General features: G+C 41.2%; 1 protein-coding gene across 6 annotated transcripts in view; it reads right to left on the bottom strand.

The window, feature by feature from the left end:
• arhgap17a (Rho GTPase activating protein 17a) overlaps positions 1–24,260 on the bottom strand; it is a 34,849-nt gene that overhangs the window by 9,729 nt on the left and 860 nt on the right. For 4 of the 6 annotated variants that reach the window (XM_080872489.1, XM_080872490.1, XM_080872493.1 and 1 more), the window contains exons 2-11: positions 16,147–16,186; positions 7,233–7,337; positions 6,995–7,027; positions 6,490–6,566; positions 5,652–5,763; positions 5,008–5,084; positions 4,719–4,836; positions 3,976–4,044; positions 3,720–3,801; positions 2,016–2,143 (exon numbers count right to left, since the gene is read on the bottom strand). In XM_080872489.1, the coding sequence (XP_080728615.1) occupies positions 2,016–2,143; positions 3,720–3,801; positions 3,976–4,044; positions 4,719–4,836; positions 5,008–5,084; positions 5,652–5,763; positions 6,490–6,566; positions 6,995–7,027; positions 7,233–7,337; positions 16,147–16,186 (841 nt within the window). The remainder of the gene's footprint in view (positions 1–2,015; positions 2,144–3,719; positions 3,802–3,975; positions 4,045–4,718; positions 4,837–5,007; positions 5,085–5,651; positions 5,764–6,489; positions 6,567–6,994; positions 7,028–7,232; positions 7,338–16,146; positions 16,187–24,260) is intronic. The other 2 variants (XM_080872491.1, XM_080872492.1) reach the window with 1 other exon arrangement.

Genomic DNA, 24,260 nt, shown 5'->3' with positions numbered 1-24,260 from the left:
TCCCTTTTTACACAATCACAGGGGAAACAAAACCTTCTGATTTATGGACAGGAGACGACCACGTCCCAGCACATTGTATTCTAAATTTGTATCAGGGTGGAGAGACGTAAACATTTCATGTCTATTCGCGTTCATCATAACATGGCGACCATTTCTCTGGAACAGCGTTACGGAAAATCATTTGCAATTTGCCCATCTCCTTAGATGTTCGTGTAAACAAACAATTAAAAGCTTAGATTCAATTTTCTCAATGACCAGTCGAGCCGTTTATGCCACTTCTAATTAAAATGCCAGCATTACTTTTAGTTCACTGGTTAAAACGAGTAATAAAGTAAAAGCCAATAAGCTCATCAAACTAGATAAGAATTGATTTCTAAAACGAGCATCGACAACCTATCAAAAGCATTAAAAAGAGGCTGTACTAAAACCTCTTATAGAAATCAAACTTTGGCGGGAGCACACTGAGTAAATGCAGAACAACATGGAAGTCTGTGCTTTCTTAAAGCGATATGTCATCCCTGATAGGTTCCAGTCTGATAAAGAGCACAGAAACTGCCCTCACCATAGTAAGTGTTCACTGCGGTATGATGCTAATAAGATTGGTGTTCTTATTTATTTGGCTTAAGTGCAGCTGTTGACAAGACCGATCCCAAAATCCTCGCTCACTCTCTGGAGCAGTGCGTCTACGTTTTTCCAATAACGTTCTTGAGTGGTTTAGATCACATATCAGCACCTTTGGAGATCAGCTGTCAAACAGTCGTAACACTTCCTGTGGTTCTGCACGGGCAGTTGTCTCGATCAGTTACTGTTCTCATTATGCATGCTGCCACTTGGCAACCCTATGAGACAGCAAAGCACTAATCACCGTAGTTATGCAGCTGATACATGCTACATGCTAGATGACAACTCCCTTATTGCACTATTTCCAACTGATATTAACAAACGGACGAGCACATTTTAAACAAGCAAAACAGCAACAAGACAAAAATGGAAATTCTTCTAAAGCTGCTTTGGGCTGCTCCCTTATACACTGTTCAACTGCCCCTTAAGGCAAATATCTAATCATAAGTCAGCAAATGAATTAATTTATGTGCATAGACATGATTAAGATGACCCGCTGAAGGTCAAATGAAGCATCAAGGCAGTTTAAGTGGCAGATGGGCTGGTCTGAGTATTTCACAAACTGCTGATCTGCTGGCATTCTCCACCACAGTGCCACAAGTCGAATGACACAACCATGCTAACAGAGAAGCAACAGTAACTCAAATAACCACTCATTACAACCACTCCATGCAGAAGAGCATCTCTGAACCTTGAACCCGATGAGCTACAGCTGCAGAAAGCCACACTCGGCACCACCCCTGTCAGCTAAGAACAGGACACAGAGGCTACATTTCATAAGAGAAAAACATGGCCTGGTCCAATGAGTCTTGTTTTCTATTGCAACATTTGGATGGTGAATCGGATGTAAAAAACATTGTTTCAGGATGGTGGTGTAATGTTTGAGGGATATTTTTGGGCCACTTAGTACAGCTGAACATTGTTTAAATGCCACAGCTTGAGTATTGTTGCTGACCTTCCTTTATGAACACGGTGTACCCATTTTCTGTTAGCTGCTTCCAGCAGGATAATGCTCCACGCCACAAAGTTCAAATCATGTCAAACTGGTTTCTTGAACGTGACAATGACTTCACTGTACTCAAATAACCCCCACAGTCACCAGATCGCAATCTAATGGAGCACGTTTGGGATGTTGTTTAATGGGAGATTCATATCATGGATGCACAGCCAAGAAATCTGCAGCAACTATGTGATGCTATCATGTCAATATGAACCAAAATCTTTGAGGAAGGTTGCGAGCACCTTACTGAATCTCGGCCATAAAGCAACCACTTACTAATAAGGTTTAACTGAAAGGATCTGGTGACCGTATATCTTACTTCGATGATCCAAAGCACTTAAATTTCAATCAGTATCTCGTCTTCACTCCCTGCCACAATCTATAACTTCCATACCTCTTCCTTCATGCCCGTCTCTAGAAGCATCATGACACAAGCCTCTATTGGCAGGGCGATCTCCCTCCCACTCCTTTTCAGGTGTTCATCCAAACCAGTGCCAAACGCCGGCTTTTCCGTCCATGAATCTGAATGTAAAGAGAGTTAATAATAAATAGAGAGGAGAAGAAAGGAGCAAAGAGTGGAATTAGAAACACATGAAAGACCAGATTATTATAATTGTAAAATACATATAAGTGTGAGTAAGGCCTGTTACTGGTTTGGATGGTAGATATCTGGGTCAAAAACTTCCCTTTGGGCCATTTTGTTAAAAAAAACCCCAAAACAAAACAAAAAAAAAACTCCCCCTACAAGGTGTCGCCAAATAATAACCACAGGCTCTCAGCCAACAGAAGTGACTGTTCTGTAATCTTTATGTGTTTATGAGCGAGTGTGAGCACGTGAGCTTAAAGGCAAGTAAGGAGGGAGGGCCGGGGAAAGAATTTTGGGGTGGTGTGGGGCGCTCCAAAACCAGGTGGGTGTGTGTGGAGCTCATGAGTCATTGCCACATGCTGGGAGACCAGGCTAGTCTGTGTAAGACCACATGTGTTTAATGCAGAAAAAACAAACTCCTTGAACAAGACACAGCTAAAGAGTGCACGTAAGATGAAAACAAACTGAGAGGAGACATCACAATCCTAAAATTCTCAGAGTCGAGGACTGTTGTTTAATGTCAGGACCCCTTTAAAGGTATAGTCAGTCATTTTTAGAGTTTATTTAATAGAAAAGAAAAATACCGTACTCATAAATATGATTATTTATTACATTTTCCAAAAAACTGAACTTAGAATTAACCCATTAAATATACAAAGGAGCGGGCACAGACTGGTGGAAGCCCCGCCATCTTCAACAACAACAGCTAAGTGAGCTTTCCTGACTCATCACACTGCTTTGGATACCTTTTTCAAAGTTTTGCAGTCTCCTCCTCTCCCCGTGAATAGACGAGGATGAGCAGCTGAGGTAAACAGCGCACTGACCGCCTACACACTACAGATGAACGGCAGCCAGAGTTGTTTGTCCTAAAACGGCCACCGTAGCTAGAGGCATGGAGTTAATATGCAAAATACTCCAAAATATTTAATTAACACATATCCATTTTCATTTTATTCCTGATCTATTGCTAAGTGTTGATAATATTCAACTATGTTATAATAAATAGTAATAGAAACAGGGCCAAGTGATTGTCCTAGAGCAGCCAGCGTCGTTAAGATTATGCACTCGAATCTGACAAGGTAAGAAGACAGAATTCAGTTGACTGCAATCTGTAATCTATTGACCATCTAGTGGTGATATTTTACATGCTGTACCTTTAACAATGTCAAAACGTGGGGAAGAAAAAGAGATTGGCGGGATGTAACTGAAAGCAGCGGTTTTGGATTTCTAGAGTCAGCTGAGAATGAAAACTTGATTCTCCTCATTGCAAGTCAGGACACATATGAGTGAATTTCCATGTAAAGTAGATATTTAAAAGGGGGAGCCAAAAAAACGGGTAAAACAGAGGTTGCTGCTGGGAAGGAGGTACAGGAGGTTCCTCCAAGAAATAAGCAAAAGGGTCACGTCACATGTTATGCATGGGAAAGTGACTTTTATTTTCCCCATAACAACGTTGCACTATTTTGTGCTAAACAGGTGTGTGTGCTTAAAGCATGTTTGCATATCTTATACCTTGCTGAGCCTGGATGGTTGGCAAGACAGTCTCCAGAACAGTGAGAGACTTTCTGTGGTAATCTGCCTGAGCTTCTAAGAGCTACAGAAACAGAGAGACACACACAGCAGAATAATAAGAGCAGTAAAGTACATGACAGCAAAGTAAATACAAACAGCTTGCCAAGCATCCGCCCCACAGCTACTCTGCAGCTGTGAATGTTCCCACGGAAAGTCATGCAACAACAGCGCTGGCTTGTTGACACAGTGAACTCACCGTTACGAAATAGTGGGCATAGTCGCCTTCTTTTGAGAAAAAACTGTACATGTCGGCAGCAAGCTGATCCTGTTGTAGAAGAAACAAAAAGGCATGATGTTAGATATATAAAGATGATGTTAAGTTATCATTTATAAGGGAAAACAGGGGAATTAGTGAGGCTATTAAAGAGGATCATATCTACTAATGTCATCCCTCGAATGGAAAAGTGCTTCAGGTGGCACAAGTTCAGGCGTCAGTGGCCGGTTAAGCTTCGCACGACTCATAAATCCTAAGTTTTACAGAAAGTTCTGTACGTCCTGGACAGAAACACACATCATGGAGTCATGACACTAAAGTCACCAGTGACTCAGTTCAGTAGATTCACACAAACACACAGAGAGCTGACAGGACAGAGTCAGTTTGCATGCGTCAGCAAACCGGCCATTCCAAGGGTCTTGGAATGTCCAGTTGTTGCTCTAATGAGTTTACTCCCAGGCCTATTTCCAGTTTCTTTTACTCAGATCACTTTAACTCTGCTATGTGATTGCTTTTAAGCCCAAGTAGTCTTAAACACAACAAGTAGCCATGAATAAAGTAGTCTACATTTAATGGCATCAGTTGAGTTACATTATCAATCAGGTCATGACCTTGCAAGTGGCATTTCTTCGATACGGTCCTGATTTGATGATTTGACATGACTGGTAGTTTGCCTTGATATAGACTTGCAGAAATGAATCAGTATGTTTGCACATAAAGATTACCTTGCAAAGCTCCACTTTGTTCATGGCCTCATCCACCTCTTCCTTGAGTAAGTCAGCCTTGGCCGTCAGTGCTTGAGTGTTTGTTCCTGAGATTATTGACTTGGTTGCCTGCAACCATCTGAATACGGAAAGAAAAGAGGAAAAAGCAGGAAATGCAGACGGCAATCTGAAATGTGGGCACTGTAAAAAAGTTAATGCCTGTGAATAAATGTGATTTATGCTACTGTGTTAGCAGTTCCAGGTATTTTAGAATGCATCGCCTAACAAGCAGAAAGACATTCAGACACACCTTGCTCTGGCAGAATCATAGTCCAACACCAGTTTGGCCAGCTGTTTCCTCTGCTTCAGGATGTTAGGGATTTCCACCTAAATGAATGGTTAAAACACACCAAGCTTAAGAAAATATACCTCTGAAGAAGACCTGCAAGGCACTGCCACTGATTTTCCTGCATGACTATTGGAGGTTTAATAAAATATGGTAATTGTTAAATGGACTGGTTCTTATATAGCACTATTGTACTCTAGTTACTAACTCAGAACAGCTTTAAAAAACGTCTCATTCACTCATCCACACAAGCACTTTTTCTATGCCTAAGTGCTTACTATCCAACATTCACACTCTTGTGAATTGATCAGGAGCAACTCGGGGTTCAGTATCTAGGACAAGGATACTTTGGCTAGTGTTATGAGGGCTGGGATGTTTCGAAAAACACAGGACAATCACCATAATGGGTCACTGCTCTAGCAACTAGCTGCTTTTTACTAAAAAGCTTTCGTTCATTTGGAGTTGGGCAGCACAAAGCAAGAGAAAATTAATCATATAAAGTATAAATGACACCAGTTAAAGTGGAGAAATGGGTGCAGCTGATATTTTAGCCATTCAAAAAGCAGTTCCTTTATATTAAGTTAATATTAATGCGTAGGGTTTCTGACCTCGGCTAACTGGCTAAGTGGATCCAGAACGTCCTTCTCTATCTGCAGCTCATGTTGCATCAGCTCTGATGCCAGACGATTCTCTGCATCTCCGCACACCTCCATCATTTTCCTATTGACAAGCACATGAAGAGAGAGAGAGACAGGCCTGTTAAAATCAAGCAAAGTCACACATATGCCTCATTAACATATCCGCACTAACAGATGTGGATGTTAGGTCTTCTGTAACCAGTGTAATCACACGTGTTCTTTGCAAAATGGAATTTACATAACAACACAGAAGGACCACAGTCTGCGTAACCAGGCCTTCATCTGTCCACAGCCAACAGCTGAGAACAAAACCAGGTCACTGATGTCATCATTTGTAGCCGCTCAAAGCCAGGAGCACAAAGTGACCTAGTGACACTTTATCTACGAGTGAATCAGTTTTGAGCTGCAGTTTTCCCAGATATGAAACCTATAAGCCTTGACACGAGAAACAGCGAGTTCCAGATATCAATAAAACTGTTGGCATGATTGAATCACATGTGCAAGCAGACTCTCATACTTCCCCTTCCTTATTCTTTCCAGACAGACTCATAGCTGCAGTGTAGATTTGTAGACATCTACTTTCTAGATCCTCAACTACTCTGCGTATGAGCGCCAGAATAGCTGATCTGATTCTTCTGTAAGGGAACTGCTGAAAGCCCCTGACAGACAAACAGAACCGGGAAGGCCGCTTACCCTGAATGTGAGACCTTGCATTTCACACTTTCTGGGGTGCTTCTGCTCTATATCGGCAACCGTTGCCCAGACAAGGCAATTAGATTTCTGGTGTGTCAATCAATCACACACTCACCCTATTAAGGAGTCTTCTCCCAACTGGCTTCCACCTTCAGTCATTGCCTGGGACAGTGCCGTAAGGGGAAGCTTTTTCTGTTGTGTGTTTAGTGGAGGAAAAAATGCAAACAGTGATTAGATGCGGGTGCACAAACACATGAACTTATGCATACAAGGTCAAGCCAATGGAAAACTGGTTTAGGACTTTCCATTGAACATATCAAGCGTAAATTCAGAAAGAGGAAGCGAGCTTTTTGAGCAGAAGAGGGAAAAAAATAGACCATGAATACAATTTAAGACGAAAACTAAGGAAGTGACACTTCTGCTAAATGACAGCTTATTTTTACAGTTATATGATTTACATCAGCGAATAAACACTGATGTGTGTGCAGCATCCTGTTTTTAATCGAGAGAATCCCCAAAGCCGAGTGTGTCATGCATAGTGAATGAAGATGACAGATGCTGGAAATGGGAAATGGAGCAAGTGGTGCTGAGGATTGGAGAAGTGGAATAAGTGCTTTTACCTGACCATTTCCTGTATAGAGGCGTGGTACAGACTGAGGTGGATATTTTGGGTGGTGTAGGGTAGAAAAACAAAACAAAAGAGAAATTATAGATTGTGCTTCCTACTGTGGACACATTCAAGGAAAAAATATATATAAATAAAAAAGAACCCGACGTGTGTGGGAGGAACAGCTAAATCCTGCAACAGCTGCTTGATTTGCTTTAACAGGTTTTATAGCCACAAGCTTGATGGCTTACATGTCTCTTCTCTGCCTCTGCACCGATGTGTCCCTGTAGACACGACACCATCTTTTTGTGTGTGTTGTGGGACACCACGCGTACCAGCTCCATGCGCCGTTCAATCTGTGCACAAGACATACAAGAAGAGATTTTAGGCAAATAAAGAGCTTTTTGCTGAGGTAGAAAGAGCACACTGAGAACACAAACACCCAAGCAATTAGGGCTGCTCAATTAATCGAATTTTAATCACGATTACGATCTGGAATTTCAACGATCATTAAAAATGACTGAGCCGATTATTAGCCCCTCCCTCATTTATCCGCGACACCTTAAAGGCCGGTCCGTGAAAATATTGTCGGGCATAAACCGTCCGTGGCGCAAAAAAGGTTGGAGACCGCTGATTAAGAGGACCCGAGGGAAGCTCGGAAAGCTAAGCAGAAGTTATTTGGAGAGGAGAGTGACTGCCGTTGGTTGAAAAGAGAGGTAAAAAAACTTCAGTGGTGTTGCACACTATTTTATATTATTTTTTAAAGTCATTGTTAACCCTTTAAAGCCGGTCAGAGCAGCACGCTCCGTGTTGTGTAACTATTGTTAAATCCCTGTAGAACCTGAACCGTGTAAGCTAGCGCAATAATTTGTTTTGCATATGAAACCGGAGGAGTTGTACTTACATCTGATGCCATCAGCTTGTCCTCGGTCACGGTTTCCTTCCACATATAGCTTTGCAAAAATTGCATAAAAAGCGCTTGCAGGAACAAAAACATAATATTCCAGAAACACGCTTTGCCGTTCCTATCAGCTGTTCGTAACACTTCCCACAGTGAAATGATGCACATGCTGTTTTCTTTGCAAATTTGCATCATAGGATTGTTTTTTGTTTTTCCTGCAGTATATAAAAACTGTATCTCCAAAATAAAACTATGAAGACACTCAAAATAAATTTCCTGTTGTTGTAAACTATTTTTTGCAACTTTATTGTATTTAAAGTTTTGAGGGATAAACCTCTTAAATTTCTCCAAGTAGAAATATATGTAAACAAAACAAAAGCGATTTTCAATTTTTTTTGTAGTTTATTGCACTTTTTTGCAATTTATGTAATTACTATGGACTTAATGCATACATATTATTAAAATATGGGCTATAACAGTTGTATTGATGTATAGCAACTTGAAATGCTCCCACAAATGGCACTACAGCATGTAAAAAAAATAATATAAGCTCTGGTGGACTTGGTTCTATAGTAGGTCTTAAAGGGTTAAATAAATATCGTCAAATAATCGTGATCTCAATTTCAGTGAAAATAATCGTGATTATCATTTTTGCCATAATCGAGCAGCCCTACAAGAAATGTTGTACTTTATCACAATTAGAAAAGGAGACAACCATATTTTTATTTATAAAGCGCCAAATCACCACAACAGTCGTGTCAAGGCGCTTTGTATTGTAAGGTAGACCGTACAATAACGCAACAGAGAAAAACACAATGAGCAAGCAGTTTGGTGACAGTGGGAAGGAGAAACATCCAGCAGAACCAGGCTCAGGCACTCCTTTAGAGTACTTCACATGACTCATAGCCACCACGTCATCCTCTACCTGCCTACATTTCATTTATCTTCTGATTGGCTGCCCATCCCAAACAGAAGGTTTAAACAGCAGCTGGGTGGGTCTGCAGTGATCACAGTCAGAACCAATGAGAGGGATATTAGCTGTCACTAACATTATATAGAGCCACAAGCTAAATAACTCAGAAGTGACCGACACCCAACTTCCAAGGTAACTGGAACGCAGCAATGAAGATTACAGAGAGAAAATGCAGTTGATACACAACTTGACACAGCTCTGCCCCCCACTAGCAGCTGAAGTAGCGTATGTTTACAACACTGAGCAACACTTTAAGGTAACTTGGAAAGTGCACGTTAAATGCTAAACATTCACTATACCCGATAGCCGCTGTGGCTAATAACAGAATAATTATGCAGCAGTTAGGCAGCAAAAGTGATGAATCCTGCCCATAACCTGTCAACTCAACCGATTAGCAGTTATTTGTGTCGTTTTCTGTTAAAATCCCAGACTGAAGCTGAGGAAGTCTATCAGCGGCTAGACAAGCAGTCGGAGCCAACCTCTGATAGCGTGGAAATATGATGCCAAGTAACCAGAAGCACAGCACGACCTCAGACAACAAAACTATTTTCCTCGTCTCTGCACTACCTAAGAGAACATTGAACTGTGTCACAAATACATTACACTTATGTTACTGTACGTCCACCACTGTGTTAGACAATTTAATAGTGCTGTCACTGATGTTATTGTCTGTACTGGCCTATGCAAAAACTAAACGTAGTATCAACTACGCTAGTGTCAACCACTGTAAAAGGAAAAGTGTAACCAGCCTCTTTAAAGAACTTTAGATTAATCTCATCAACCCCACTAACTTGTCATCACAACCCAACATGGCAGAGCGCCCAGCTGAGGGCTAATGAGCTCCAGCTCCATGCAGAAATATGATTTGTGATGGCCTTGTCAGGGTCAGGGGTCAAAGTTCAAGCGTGACTGATAAGGCCTGCTCCTGCGGAGCAACGCTGGAATGTTATCTTCGAAACACGTGACTCATCGGAAATGTCTTCCCAGCAGCGCCCACCGAGATGTGACCCATGGCGAGCAGCTCTTTGGCTTTGAAAAGGCTTTTTTGATTACACAGACTTTCTCCTGTTTACTCAGTTGACTCCACAGATCCACTCTGTGCCTTTAGCCTGACACCAGATATAATACTGTCATTGATTGAAGTTACAGCTATTCAGGCTGAAGGACAGAGGCCAACTGAAACGCCCCAGGGTCACTATTCACTGTGCTTGTCGTGCCAGGTGTCTGACTGCGATGGTCAGCGTCAACATTAGGCCGACTGTCGCTATGGAATGGAAGGGCTGATGGCGAGTTACTGTTCACATGTACTTAGAAGCCTGGTGAACACAGCGTGACAACGCAAGGGATTGGTTAAAGTTGGCCTTACTTGTGAAAAATGGGAAAGCAACTTCACAGAACAGGTTTCTACTGAAGTGAGAAATCAGAACTCTATAAATGTCTCAAAGCGCTAAACATGCACTTACGAGATGTTCAAATTATAAAAGGGGAACAGTGAGATCTAGACGGTAACACGAGCAGAAATGGAGGGAGGCGACTTCAGGAGGAGGATAAACCAAATACCGCACAATTGTGTTCCAAAAACAGAACGGAGTCGGAACGCAGGAACTGCACAGCAGATATCCGCCTCCGTGTGCCGCCCCTTCCCTCCCCTCTCCTTGTGCTCTTACGTCAGTACCGACCCATGGTGGCCCCCGGCATTCCTAAAACAGCTGGCTTAAATACAATCTAACCAAAACACACACATGAACACAAGGATACACGCGTTATAGGCTTGGGAACAGTGATTAGACCCAGTTCATTTAGTGCCTGGTACAAAAACATTCAGGGGATTCCCCTCCCTATGCTCTAGAAGGGCCTAAATTCCTGTGTGGGTGTATGGGAAATGTTTGGATTACATGGCAGGAACTTTCTTCCTTACATTGTTAGAAAGTGGGGCCAGAGAAAGAATAAATTATCCTGAGGAGTCTTGGCAGATCCGAAAAGAAGCTGAAAAGCAGCGGGGCGTGTTTTTTTCCCCTCCTGCCGTGTGATGAGGTCAATACTTGGTCAATCCCATGATGCGTCATAGGAAAGGGAATCCCAATAATATGTAGGACAGACAGGGAGGAAAAAGACAGACAGTGGATGTGTTTATTTATTGGTTCCTAAGAGAAATGATGTTAACATGTCTGAACATGTCCTGAAAGAGCAAAAAATAGCTTGAGATGACGCATTAAGGGTGGAATTATTCTGTAAGCCTTGGATGGGAAACAAAATATTCTTTGTTTGCAGGAGGGATCAATGACAGAAGTGTTCAAACAGGTGGCTCCGAACTTATTACACTGGCAACACGATATTTCTGAAGTACTTCTGCAGTACCCATGTGGACTGATGCTATATACAGAGAAGAAGAAATGGGCAGGCAGCTGGCACAGGAATGCTGGCTGACTCTTTCCCACCTCGGAGGATCAAGCAGAGGACCGCTTTGAGGCAATCGAGCTAAGAAAGAAGCTGACTGTAAAGAGTTGGTTAGTTTCCACAAGTACTGGACTGACAACTGAAAAGATGGAAAAGGAGAGAAACAGCTCATGATCTGAAGCATAGCACAACACCTGTCAAACATAGTGGAGGCATGTAAGGCTGCCACTGGAACTACGTCACTAAGATATACTGATAATGTGACTGCTGATAGAAGTAGCAGGATGTATTGTGAAGTGCACAGGGTTGTACTCTCTGCTCAGCTTTCAAATCCTGAAAACTGCTTGGACAACACTTCAGAGTGCAAATGGGTAATGACCCAAAGCTTACAGCAAAAGCAAGAGTTTCTCAAGGAAAAGAAGTGGGTTCTTTTCAATAGCCAACTGAGTCATGTGATCTCAGTCCAACAGCGCATGCTTTCCAGTTATTAAATACAAAACAGAATGGACAAAGGCCCACAAATAAGCAGCAGCTGAGGACCTGGCAGAGCATCCCAAGAGAGGAAATACAGCATTTAGTGACGTCCATGGGCTCTTGACTTCAGACAGTCACAGACTCCAAAGGAATTTTATCCATCCGAAGCCTTTGAAATGTGGGTCTACATATAAAAATGGTTCTGAAAGTCTGCAATTCAATCGCACCATGTTTCATTTCAAACTCACTGTGGTGGTGTACAGAGGCAAAAAAAAGATTGTGTCTTTGCTCAAATACTTTTTGAACCTGACTGCACTTTGTTCTGCATTCTGCGCCTTTCTCTTGCTTTGCATATGTTCTTCTTCATTCTGTACATTTCCCCTGTTTGTTATTTTTGCCTGCTGTCTTATCATTTATATTTTATTCCTGCATAGTTGGCATTGAGCAACCACAATTTTGTTCTACATGTATAACGAATAAAGAGCTATTCTTTTCTATTCTATTTTGTTCTAATCTAAGCTGCTTCTCAGACAGTACTTCCATCATCCCTTATTACATAAAGAGATTAATCAAAGTGCCATTAATTAAAACCAAATATATTACAGACAAACTTAATAAAGACACAAATAAGTAAAACATGAACATAGGCACAATAGCAGATTAATAGTAAGCAGTGATTACGTAGGGAATTCGATTATCTCTAGCCAGACACTCAGGAACAAACTGTCCACCTTCGTCTAATGTAGGTTTGAGTCAACACTAGTGGGTTACCATGCCAACATGCAGGCTTTAACTGGATTTTATGAGTGGACTGGAGCAAAATAAACTACTAAGAATACTTGCCTGGACTTACAGTGGTCATTATTGTTATCACTGGTCCTTGTTCCTATTGGGGATGTACTAAGCAAACACATCTATGACATCTATCTATAATGAGACTTAAACTCGATATTTAACTGGAAGCTATTTAAGGATCTAAAAAACTGGAGCACTGGTTTATCTTTACTTGTTGTTCATCCATATTCTACCAGTGGCATTTTGAGTGAGTTACAGTGGTTGCAAATGGGCACCAAGGTGTGCAACATGACAGTATAAAAAAAACAAAAACATGAATGAGAATTCTTTCGACTCACTGCTTGGATACAAAGATGCAATGAGGATTTTCTTACTGCTTTGATGTGGCCACACTTACCTCTATACAGTACATCCAAACAAAGTTGTTGTTTTTTTATGAGGGTATGTATTAGAACCTCAGTGGATATTAATTAAGTGTATAGACAATCATTATGTTAGCTAATGTATCTTACTAGCGTTTTAAGTCATGCTCAGAAGGCCCTTGAGAGAAATGAGAAATTAACAATACTCAACACATCTACTGCCAAAGCAGAGTATTTGTTGCTGTAGTGGCTATACAGTAGGTGGGATTAAAAGCATTTTTGGAAATTATACATTATCACTGGGTATTAACAGAAGATGTACCACAACAAATTAAACTGTCTTCTGCAAAAACATTAGGACAACACAAAAGTTTACTAAGAAACAAACAGAGAATTCCTATTTCAAGACAAGAAGTGAAAGCAGCCTTCGGAGAAATTAAAGGTGATTGAGTCGCCATCTCTGAGTGACTCACTCCATTTTTCTTTATCAGAAAGATCCTAGAGACTGATTCCAGGAAAACAACAGCTGATTTCCAGACAGACGTAGAACAACAGTGTCTTTCAGGAGCGGTCAAAGTCAATTGTCAGAAAAATATAACTTCCTTTCTTCAGTGAAAAAGCACCCCAAGCGGTTAAAGTCACCACTGTTGTCCACTTGAATTATAGTAAGTCCAGCTGGCTCTGAATCTGATGTTCTAGCTGTCACTCAAATGTGCATTTTGTCCATATGAGGCTCACTTCATTTTCACGTCCATCATCTCTCATTTACTGTTGGTTTAGATAATCAGCAATATAAGGTGACAGTGCAGAGACCAATGAAAATAATGGAGGGTGATGGACATTGCATCTCTTTGCAGGAAGTAGCGCAAAGGCAGCCGAGCTTCCTTGACAGTTTATATTCATCTCCCATTAAAACAGAGACCATGTTCACTGCTGGAATGTCTTTGCTGAGCAGCCAGTATTCTGCCCCAGCCCCACCTGCTGTCTGCCTCAGATCAGCTCAGAGGCAGCAGACAGATATATCTGCTGCTCTGCACGCAGAGTTCAGAAGTACTTTGCATGTGCTTCACAGCACTTTTCTAGCAATGAGGTGGTGGAAAGAAATTGATAGATCATAGTATCGCAATGTTTAGCATGGTGATATTGTATCAATGTAGTATTTGAATTTTTTTTATGAAATAAATTAAATATTACAAACAAGAGAGCTCATCTCAAGCACGTTCACATTAACGTTACCCAAGTAAACATTAAATCAGCTTAATCGTAACACCATTCAACACTGGACAAACTTAGCCTAACAAAGCTGTCTCCTACCTGTTCAGTCACATGAGTAAAAACAAGACAGCAACCTCCTTGCATCTACAAAAATCAGTGGCTGCACAGAATTTTTACATATTCTGTGACCGACTGCAGCTTGTGTCTGGAATGTGAGGGTGTTGTGAACTTCTGTCTCTGTAGGCAGCAACAGATACGTGATTTTCAAGACTTATCACAGTTAATTGCTATATTATCAGAAATAGACTGCATGTAATTGCCAACTCGACTGCAACATTCAATTGCAGACTGACTGACATTTATGGACAGTGATGGCGTGCTTGACAATCTTATCTTGCAGCAAAAATTAGCCAAAGTGAGATGATTGTATCTTATCGTTTAAAACAGATATAGACAAAGCAGTTTTTAAAAAGGTGATAAATTGCAATATACGTTATTACAATATTCAGTACTACAGATGTTATAATATATGTTATTCAATACTCGGCATATCTCAAAATGTTAAAAATCACAATATTGTGTCTCAGAGTGCCTGGTGACTCTCACCTGTACCAGCAACAGCCACATGAGTTACACAAGTACTACTCAAATGAATGCACTGATATACCGTTATTCACCCAGCACTTGTCATGACAACTCTTTGCTAAATTTTACAGTACTCAGTGAAGTCACTCTTTAAGTTAAAAATTAACGCTTCCGTGGTTGAAATTCATGTCCTGGCTCGTCACTTCATAGTACCGAGAAGTCAACAGCAAAGTGCTCCCAGTGACTACCCTAGAAGACAAGACAAGTAACTGGCATAAACATAGACTTTATTTAATCCCACACTGAGGAAATTCACTTGTTACAGCTGCACAAGCGACAGGAAGAAAGGGCGAATTAGAGCTATATTAGAAAAATTTAAATAGAAAAAAAGAAAAGCCAGAATACACCAATATTTTTTTTATAATGTACATAAAGTGCAGTGGGAATGATAAAATATACATGTGCTTTTATACAGCATTTATCTTGTGTGGATATTGTACAGTCTGACTGCTGTTGAGATCGAGTTCCTACGACAGCGATCCGTCCTACACTGTGGCTGTAACTGTCGCATGAAGCAGCAACAGAATGGCAAATTTATAGTATTAATCTGCTGAAGCTGAGAAAGTCTTAAGCAACTGTTCTCCAGCCCCTCTGAAAGTTTTGCAGTGTTTCTGGTTTGGTTTCAGTCATTTTCTATCCAGTCCTTGTAGATGCCCATTTTCAGATACATTTTTTTTTTTTCAACTTGTTGCACAAGTTGGCAGGTGTAAAAAACCATCTAGAGCAAATTCATGTCCTTGAGAGACAGAACAAAATCCAGCAAAGAAATGACAGAGGACCTGAAAGGCATCTGGACCTTCAGTTGATCCAGTTACTGTTTGCTAAAGCAGAATCTGAAATGGTATCAATTTTAGTTTGGCTGTCAAGAAGCCATTTGTGGGGAAGGGAAACAGGGAGAAAAGGCTCAAGGACTTAAAGTCGGTAGCAAGAGGTGATGAACTCAAAAGGGAAATTTTTGGTTCCCAATCGGCAGCAGCCTTATACATCAGATATTTCAACAAAGCACTGCATGTATTGTTTATTTTTATAGTCAAACATAAAGAAATGAGGAGTGACTCAAGACTTTTCCACAGCATTGTACATCTAATACTAATGACAATCAGTTATACACTACTACACAATACTTTAGAAATTTCAGTAGACGATAAGCTCAAGCTCAGTGTCAGCACCACAGTGGAGTGCTGGATTCAATACTCAGTGCATTTGAGAGCACTCCTGGTTCCTTATTGAGGAACATGTCATCAATTAACCTGTTCCAAATATTTTAATTGTAGAGATGTAAATAAAAACTGATTTCATACAAAACACAGACACAATGGCACAACCAGCTACAACCCCTGCTTGACACATACGCCCACATTGAGAGCTGGTCAGAGCTCTACAGTGTCCGGTTAATGATTTACCTGCAGGAGGTCATCACTGAGAACTTCTGTTTTCTCTGCTCTGTGGGTGAGAAAAAATAAACAAGAGAGCACAAATTAGCACTGACAGATGACGGCAGACAAGTGGTTCAATACACTTTGAAAAATATCTGAGGGAAATGACGTTAACCCTGAAACGCTGGCTTCCACAGTTAAATTAAAATCAAAGCTGTGCCCTTGGAATCTGTGGGAATGTTGAAAGAGTGTGTTGATCTTTTTAGTTTGTTTCCATGGCTCAAGCAGTCAAGCAAGTCATGTTTCTCTTCAAACTTCAGTGTGTCCTTAAAGTGAATAAAACGAGCAACAATACAGAAGGTGTGTTTCTGTTTACTCTTTCAGTTTCTTTCTTGTTTGCTCAACAAGCCTTGATTTCCTTAAGCTGCAAGAGCTCAGACTCATGTCTTCATGCGCACAGCATGCAGCCCTGCTCTGCCTGAACTATTAATAGCAAACTAATAGTTGGACTTGAAGAGGTCAGACAGATTAGATTCACTTAAAGAGAGAAGGCTGGGAAAACACAGGCACACCTCAGACTGCTTGTTAATGCCTTCACACGGGGTGGTGGCTTCTTGTTAGAGAGAAGGGACAGTTTACTGCCTGCTGTATTGTTATTTTTTTTCCTTGTGTGCCATAGTTATATTAAGCTCATACAAGCAATACTTCCAATGAATAAGTGCTGTATTTTAGCCAACATCTGAATTTCTAGGGATGAACTAATAAATGGTTGTGAGTAGGGATGGGTACCGGTATGGTTCTGACATAAACGGTAGTAACCAGACCAAAAAGCAGCGCACATTTCGGTGCTTTATTTCGGTGCTTTTTTTTCCTGAGCTGTGATACACTTCTAGCCAATCATTTTGTGTTTCCGAGGATAGTAGGCGGACCCAGGTACATACGTTCTTTTAGAGCAGAGCTACAGATTAAAAATGCCCAAAAGTCTGGCTGTACTTCACAGCAAAAGATGCAAACTCAGCAGCCTGCAACAAGTGCTTTAAGGTGATATTGTGCAAAGGAGGTAACACCTCAAATCCAATGAAACACCTGGCGATGCATAGCGTTTTTTTTAAAAGCCAAGAAATGCACTGTATTTGATAGATTGCTGCGAGACCTCACACCGTGCACATCTACTGCGAGTGTGGTGTCTGTTATCAGACCCGGAGTTAGCAACATCCCCCCAAAACCCGAAGAGGAGAGTCCTGGCCCCTAGCCCTGCCAGTGTAGCAGAAATGATGACGGATGATGATGGCCGCAGCAGCCGTTCTTCTCTGCGTGAGTAGCTTAATGTTGTTCGTGTGTAATTTACGTTGAGTAGGCTAACCACGTTATTACATTAATGCGCGTAAGGTGAACTAGCAAACACCGTCGTAGTTACATGCGGCTGTCTTCTTGTTTGATCGCAGATGCTCCCTTCACCCTGGCCAAAAAGGCTAAAATGACCAAAGAAAAAGTGGAAAACAGCTAAACATGAGAGGTTTTTGGACAAAGTTTGTGTTGTTTCCATTGTTTAAGCACTGCTTCCAGCCAAGAGTGATGCCATAAATCCCCTATAGCTGCAGAAAAGGCTAACATTGTTTTTGTTTTTTGTTTGTTTTTTTTTACAAAAAAAACCAGCTGAACATGAGAGGTTTTTGGACAAAGTGTGTGTTCTCCATTCTTTAAGCACCGGTTCGAGCACCGTTTAAGCACCGGCACCATTTCAAAAGTACCGGTTTGGTACTGGTATCGGATAAAACCTAAACGATACCCATCCCTAGTTGTGAGTCAAGCAAGGGAGGCATGACATTTAAGTAGTCTACACTGATGCAGTTGTGCCCAATTATTGTGCAAACTTTTCCAAGTGCAGGTTCAGTCCTCCAACTGAGAGAACCTGAAGACGGTCATTTGCCTGAATTTTGGGAGATTTGAGCTCTAAACAAATCCTGGGCCCTCCTCCAAAAACTGCTCTCTATGAACTATGGTAACCTCCACACAGCTGCTTTCAGTTACCACACAGAGGCAGGGAGCAAGGAGAAACAGACTGACAGAGAAGGGACCATAGGTTTGGGGTCCGAAGGAAAGACGCACAAATAGGGTAATCCATTTCTTTATTTATGTTTTTCAGAGGCGATTAGGGGGGAGTTAAAGACTCCAAACCAGAATAATCTGGAATCTGAGATGAATGGAAAGATGCTCTCCAGAAGAAAGCCACAGTAAAACATCTAATAACCCACAGAAACCTACAGACAAGACTTCAACATAGATGTGGAAAAATGCAAACGCCCCCCCCCCCCCACACACACACACAGTAATGTGCACACATGCAAAAAGTGATTACAAAACCACAATATGCAATCCATGTTTTGGTCTAGTGTACATGCTGGAGTGCTCTTGGTGTGGTCCTGATCTTAAAAATCAAGTACTTTTCCCTTCATTGCAACACTACAGATCACACCCTTGTGCCACTTGGTTATGTCTAGAATCATTTTAATTAATTTAATTTTAGATTAAATATGTTAGCAACCAAAGAAATCATAAGGAGGTTTTGAGAGCAGTACCCTCTTTGTGTCTGATTCCAACCAGTGACTGACAGCAACCTCCAGAAAACACTTGCCAACCAGTTGGAAAATACAGGCCTGTGTGATTGAGGCCTAAGCTGGCCAAGTGGCGCTACCGTTTCACAGATCATTAAACAGGGCATACTATCCAACCAGTTTGTTCAATTGTTCATGTAGATGCTGCAAGACACCCTTGGTTTAGGTCCCTTGCCTGTTTTGAAACAAAAAACCCCTAAATATATCATTTTATTGTTTTTCTGTTGCAAAACCTGAATGAATGCAAAGGTTGAGGTGTTGCACTCACAGCCCTGCGATTGCATCAGCAATTTCCAGTTGCTGGCCTAAATGTAGCTGGTTGAAAGAATATGCATCATATTTCTGATTGCTAACAGAAAGGATCATATTAATAATAAAAAATAAGAAGTAGCCACACTTCTAGGGTACCTCAACAAAAACTGCGGGAAAGGCACTTAAAAAACTCACTGCCATATTCATGCCATTTAAATCCATTTTGCAACTGGCCCAATTAATGACATGTGTGATTTATGAGCTGAATCGAAACCAGACTAAACCATTTACAAGCCAAGAGAAACACAAGAAGTTGACTGGTATCCCTGAGCTAAGCTTCCTGATGCTGATGTGAACAAAGGAACCTGGTGAGGTGTGTTTATGACGTGCCCAATCGTGGAGACGCTGGTATTTCACCTGAAAGCAACACTTTAAACCTTTAAATGCAGTGTCACAGAGTCAAAAATAGGCTGTGTGCAGCCAGATCAGAGGACAAACAACAAACAAAACAATAATTGTTTTGCCAGCATCAGCTGACTGACAGTGAATAGAGCTGACCCCGACGTGCCTCACTGAAGCAGCAGCCTCTGGAGAAAAGTGTGTCAACTGTGCGCTGCATGTGACTTCTTAACAACAAGAGCGCCTCGCTGCACGGCCGTGGATGCTGCTTGTTCAGAATGGTAACCATGGTGATCTACTATGAACGCAGAAAGCGATTAAGTAAAGCCGTGAACACAATACAGCGGCTGTTACCGGCCACTCAACACAGTCACTAAACTCAGGAGCCAAAAAGGGTCTGCACTTACAGCAGCAACAGTTGGCAGCTTAAGGCATACGGTAATGGATACTGGGCCTAGATGAAAGGAGCTGGAGGTATAATGGAGTGACTCAGCTCATACGGCGCATCTAATGTAGCTGATTACGTAAGCCGATAAATTAACCTGAAGCATAAGATGGGGATGAACAGCAAAGATGTATAGAGACAGATCAAGATAAAGCTAACCACCAATATTCATATCCAAATGTTCTAATAATAACTAGGTAATTAAACTACAGTCCAGTGTGCAAAACCGTAAAAGGGATGCAAACAACAATTATTTTCTTGATTCAAAAGTCTCAAATATGACAGAAAGTTGCAGAAAATGAGTTTTAAAAATTATTTTGTCAAACTGAAACTTAAATAAGCTCCATGTTTACTATTAGAGTAATTACTGTGGCTGTGTGCAATGAAGTGCCATCTCATTGGCTTTGAAATGGTTGCTTTGAAATTGCAGCAACCACTCATAATTAGCTGCCATCTTCAAAGTGACTGTGGTGCATCAAGGCGGCGATTAAACTGCTATAAGATGGAGTCACCTGCTACAAAGCCACGTGTGCACACGAGATGTGCTCTTCAGCGCAGACTGGCTCAGATTGACTGCAACGCGTCGGCAAATTAGCAATCAGTGTGAGTCAGACTGTAGCTGGGTGGAGACAGGTGACCTCCGACCAGACAACCTTGTGATAAATTGGACGCTGGGTTGTTTACTCATTATGCGTTTATACACCACTCTGCATTCAATCATTAGTTATTACTAGGCTCTGGCTCTCTCTAAAGTGTGCTTTTTATTTCGTCATCTCTTCCTCCCCTCACCCCCAACTGGTCACGGCACATGGCTGCATCCTCCCTAAGCCTGGTTCTGCTAAAGGTTTCATCCTGTTAACAGGGAGTTTTCCTTACCACTGTCGCCAAGTGCTTGCTGAAAGAGGGACGTCTGATTGTTGGGATTTTCACTGTAAAGTTGTATGGTCTGTATTTTTCAATATAAAGTGCCTTGATGTGAGTGCTGTTGTGATTTGGCAACATATGAATTGAATTGACTCTACACTCAACCAAGCAAGCAACTATACTTTTAGTCAATCACCAAATGCAAAAAATATTCAGTGCAGTCACTTGACAACCACCAGTTTTTTCCCCTGGTGACAGGCAGTTTTCTAAGTTATTTGAACTTTTTTTATGATGGAACCATTATTGAGACACATGGTAGTGATCTTGTTAGTACACTGTCATTTTCAGTCTTTGAGATGTAGCGCTTGGTTTTAAGCAACACTTGGAAACAGCAGCCTAACCTTGCACGTATAGCTTACCAGTGCCACAGAGGCATCCCAGCTGATACATGCCATTGTTAATGTGGAGGGGGAACGCCCAGAGTCACCTATCTTTGTTAGCTCTACGGTGACATTTTGTTGATTCCTGTAGGGAGAGTTTCTTTTCAACTTGAGCCTCTCTTCAAGTCGATCAAGGACTTTCAAATACAATGCATGATTAAATTGCATAACACTCAGCTATGTTGTTAGATATACCATCAAAAGAGGATTATATAATATTGTTGTTTATAAAGCCAGTCAATTATTAACAATGGGGGAGAAGGATAAAAGCGTTGATGAAAACAGTGCAAGCTGAGAGGATGATATTTAAAAGTATTTGTCAATGTGCTGACCGCACGCCTGGGAGAATAGAGGCACACAACAAAGCAGCTATAATTAAAAGAGATGCAAGTGACTGTGGCAATCTACCTCTGCAACCCAGATTATGTCACACACATCTAAATTTAGTTGAGGTGGTAGGCAGTGGGGTGTGCCAACATGCTTAACTTGAAAAACTCTAAACATTTGAGATGTTTTTCTGGTTCATCTATGTCCGAGTTCCCACACATACATGTGCTTGTCTCACACTTCAGCACCACCCATTATTGCCAAAGTGTTACTGTCACTCTAGTTACTGACATGAAACACAGATAAGACATGTGACGTGCATTTCCAGCTCCTTATGCTTTATTCTCTAACAAGAGTAGATCTCCGATTCAAAATAATTCTTATCTTAAGCTATGCTTTCATCAACTTTGAATGGCAGGTTTGTGGGTTTGATGCGTGCCTAAGATATTAAGGATATACGCTCTCTCACAAGCAGAAAAACTATCTGAAACAAAGTGTTTAGAGCAGCCTGAAGCTGTAACTTTTAACTCACCGGAGGCTTTGTTCATGTTTAATATGCAGATCATCAACTGTATGGCAAAAAAAAAATAGGAAAAGCATATGAAGTCCCCATTAACTGAAAGTTATATGGAGTAAAATTCTCACTTCATTCAAGGTCTGTGAGCGTTCATTTTAATGCAGACAGCAGTCATAGTCTATAACTTCCTATTGCCAAGTTATCTCCTCCAAAGGTGTCACTATCTGAGCACATTACCTGCCGCAAACAAAGATAGACAAAGGGTCAGAAAGTTCATTGACAGCAAGCCACAGTAATCTAAAAGGAGAGGAGAAAATAAAATCCCCAACATGAATCACATGCCGCTATCTTTCTGTTTCACTGTCTTGATTCAACATCAGTTCTCCCGAAACTCTCTCTCCTTCTTCTTTAGAAAGCGTGGCTCTGGGACGCAGCTTCCTGTTTGTAGAAGGAGAGATTTCCTCAGAGCGGCTGCTCGCTGGACACAGTGTTCTGCCTTCGCACAATCACAGGAACCCAGGGGGGCCGGCCGAGACGGCCTTTTGCACTCCCAGGCTTTTTGCAGACTCAAGCAGCCACAAACATAATGGACGAAACAGAGCATGCTCGCTTTGCTCCAAATCCAACCGCTGACAGACCACTCACTCAGAAGGCCGTGCATATGAGTGTATGAGGGATTAACCCTACTTGTGCATACATAAGAGCAAGTAACTACTGCATGCACACACGTGTCTGTTTTCTGCATTACACTCTCTCCACTTCTAATTTACTGCTGCTGAGTGCAGACAGGGAATTATGAGTATTCCAGCTGTCCTGCTTCTCCTGGTCCTGAGTTTTTGGCTTTAGGAGCAGAATATCTCCATAGACCTCCATGTCAGTGCTGCTGTTGCTAAAGTAAACACAGAATGCGCATCAACACACTAATAACCGCAACTTAACAAAGCTGCCAACAACTTATTTTCTGCCAGCCCTGTCTGCTCATGTGCATTTTCATTTACTGCTGATTAGTTGGTCGATTTATTACTTATAAATGTTACAAGTCCAAACTACACAAATTATTTCTAAATTAGGCAAAGTGTATAACACACATCTGTCATCCTATATCTGCACTGCCTGACTGATATATAAATCATATAAAACAGTACAATAGAAATAAAACTGAAATTAAATCGCTTTGAGTTTGGATTTTGCAACTTATATATTCTATTTTTTAAACCACTGTTAACCATTGTAAAAAAATAAAATAAAAAATCCTTGAACCCACCTGTTAGGGTCTTTTATCTGGTACCATCCACTGTTGGCTGTGCCCAATATCTGCCTAAGGTGCATACCCATAACACCTGACATCATGAGAAAAACCTCTGAGGGTGAAAAGATCCTTTGACATGTCTCACCCTCATGTTTTCACAAGGCTGAGCTTATCGCCAGCTTTAGATATCCAGTTACACAGGGACAGCATGTGTCATCACACAGAAACATAAAAGCACTTGCCGACAGGTCCACACACGACAAAATAAACCCTTACTTATTTTTTCTAAGAACGGATCTAGCCTCAACACTGCCGCACGCCTCAAATTCAAAGGAATGACGAAAGGAGATTTGCTATGCTCTTCTCTGTTTTCTTTCCTTTATATATGATTACAATGACGGATGTGAATATTAAACCATATCTCAGGCTTTGGACTGCTTTAAAGCTCCATTTCAGACAGTTTTAATAATTGAGGATATCACTTCTGGAGTGATCTCAGCCACACAGCTCTGGATGCCAGCGCTGAAGCAGCTGCTCAAACTTTCTGTTTGCAAGGGTCAGCCAATCAACCAGAAGAGCGTTGTGTTAAAGAGAGATGAGCTAAAACACTGATTTTCAGACCCATTATTGAGTGAAGGGCTCCGTCAAGAATAAAAGAGGGCTATTTTTAACTGTAAAACAACCCAAAAATAAAAGTGGAGGCGGCACATAAAGCCACTGCCACGGTCTCATAGGCTTTAGAGTCAGCACAGCGCTTGAATTTGATGCCTACACTCAGCTGCACGGGGGCAAGCAGGAAAAGACATGGACTAGACAGCAAAGGTTTAACCCCTTTGTCACAGACATAATCAGTATAGTGTTCATGAGATATCAGACACAGACTCTTATCATTTTATATGACTAACAGCTGATATGGTAGGAAACCCAGTATCTTTTATAACTGTTTTTTAATGCTCTAATAATAAATGGCCAGGTTTGAAATCTTCACCCTCTTCTACATAAGCACTTACCAAAAAAACCATTTGAAAAGCTG

Source organism: Rhamphochromis sp. 'chilingali' (assembly GCF_963969265.1).
Source record: "Rhamphochromis sp. 'chilingali' genome assembly, chromosome: 22".
Classification (NCBI taxonomy): Eukaryota; Metazoa; Chordata; class Actinopteri; order Cichliformes; family Cichlidae; genus Rhamphochromis; species Rhamphochromis sp. 'chilingali'.
This window is presented reverse-complemented; position numbering and strand designations above follow the sequence as displayed.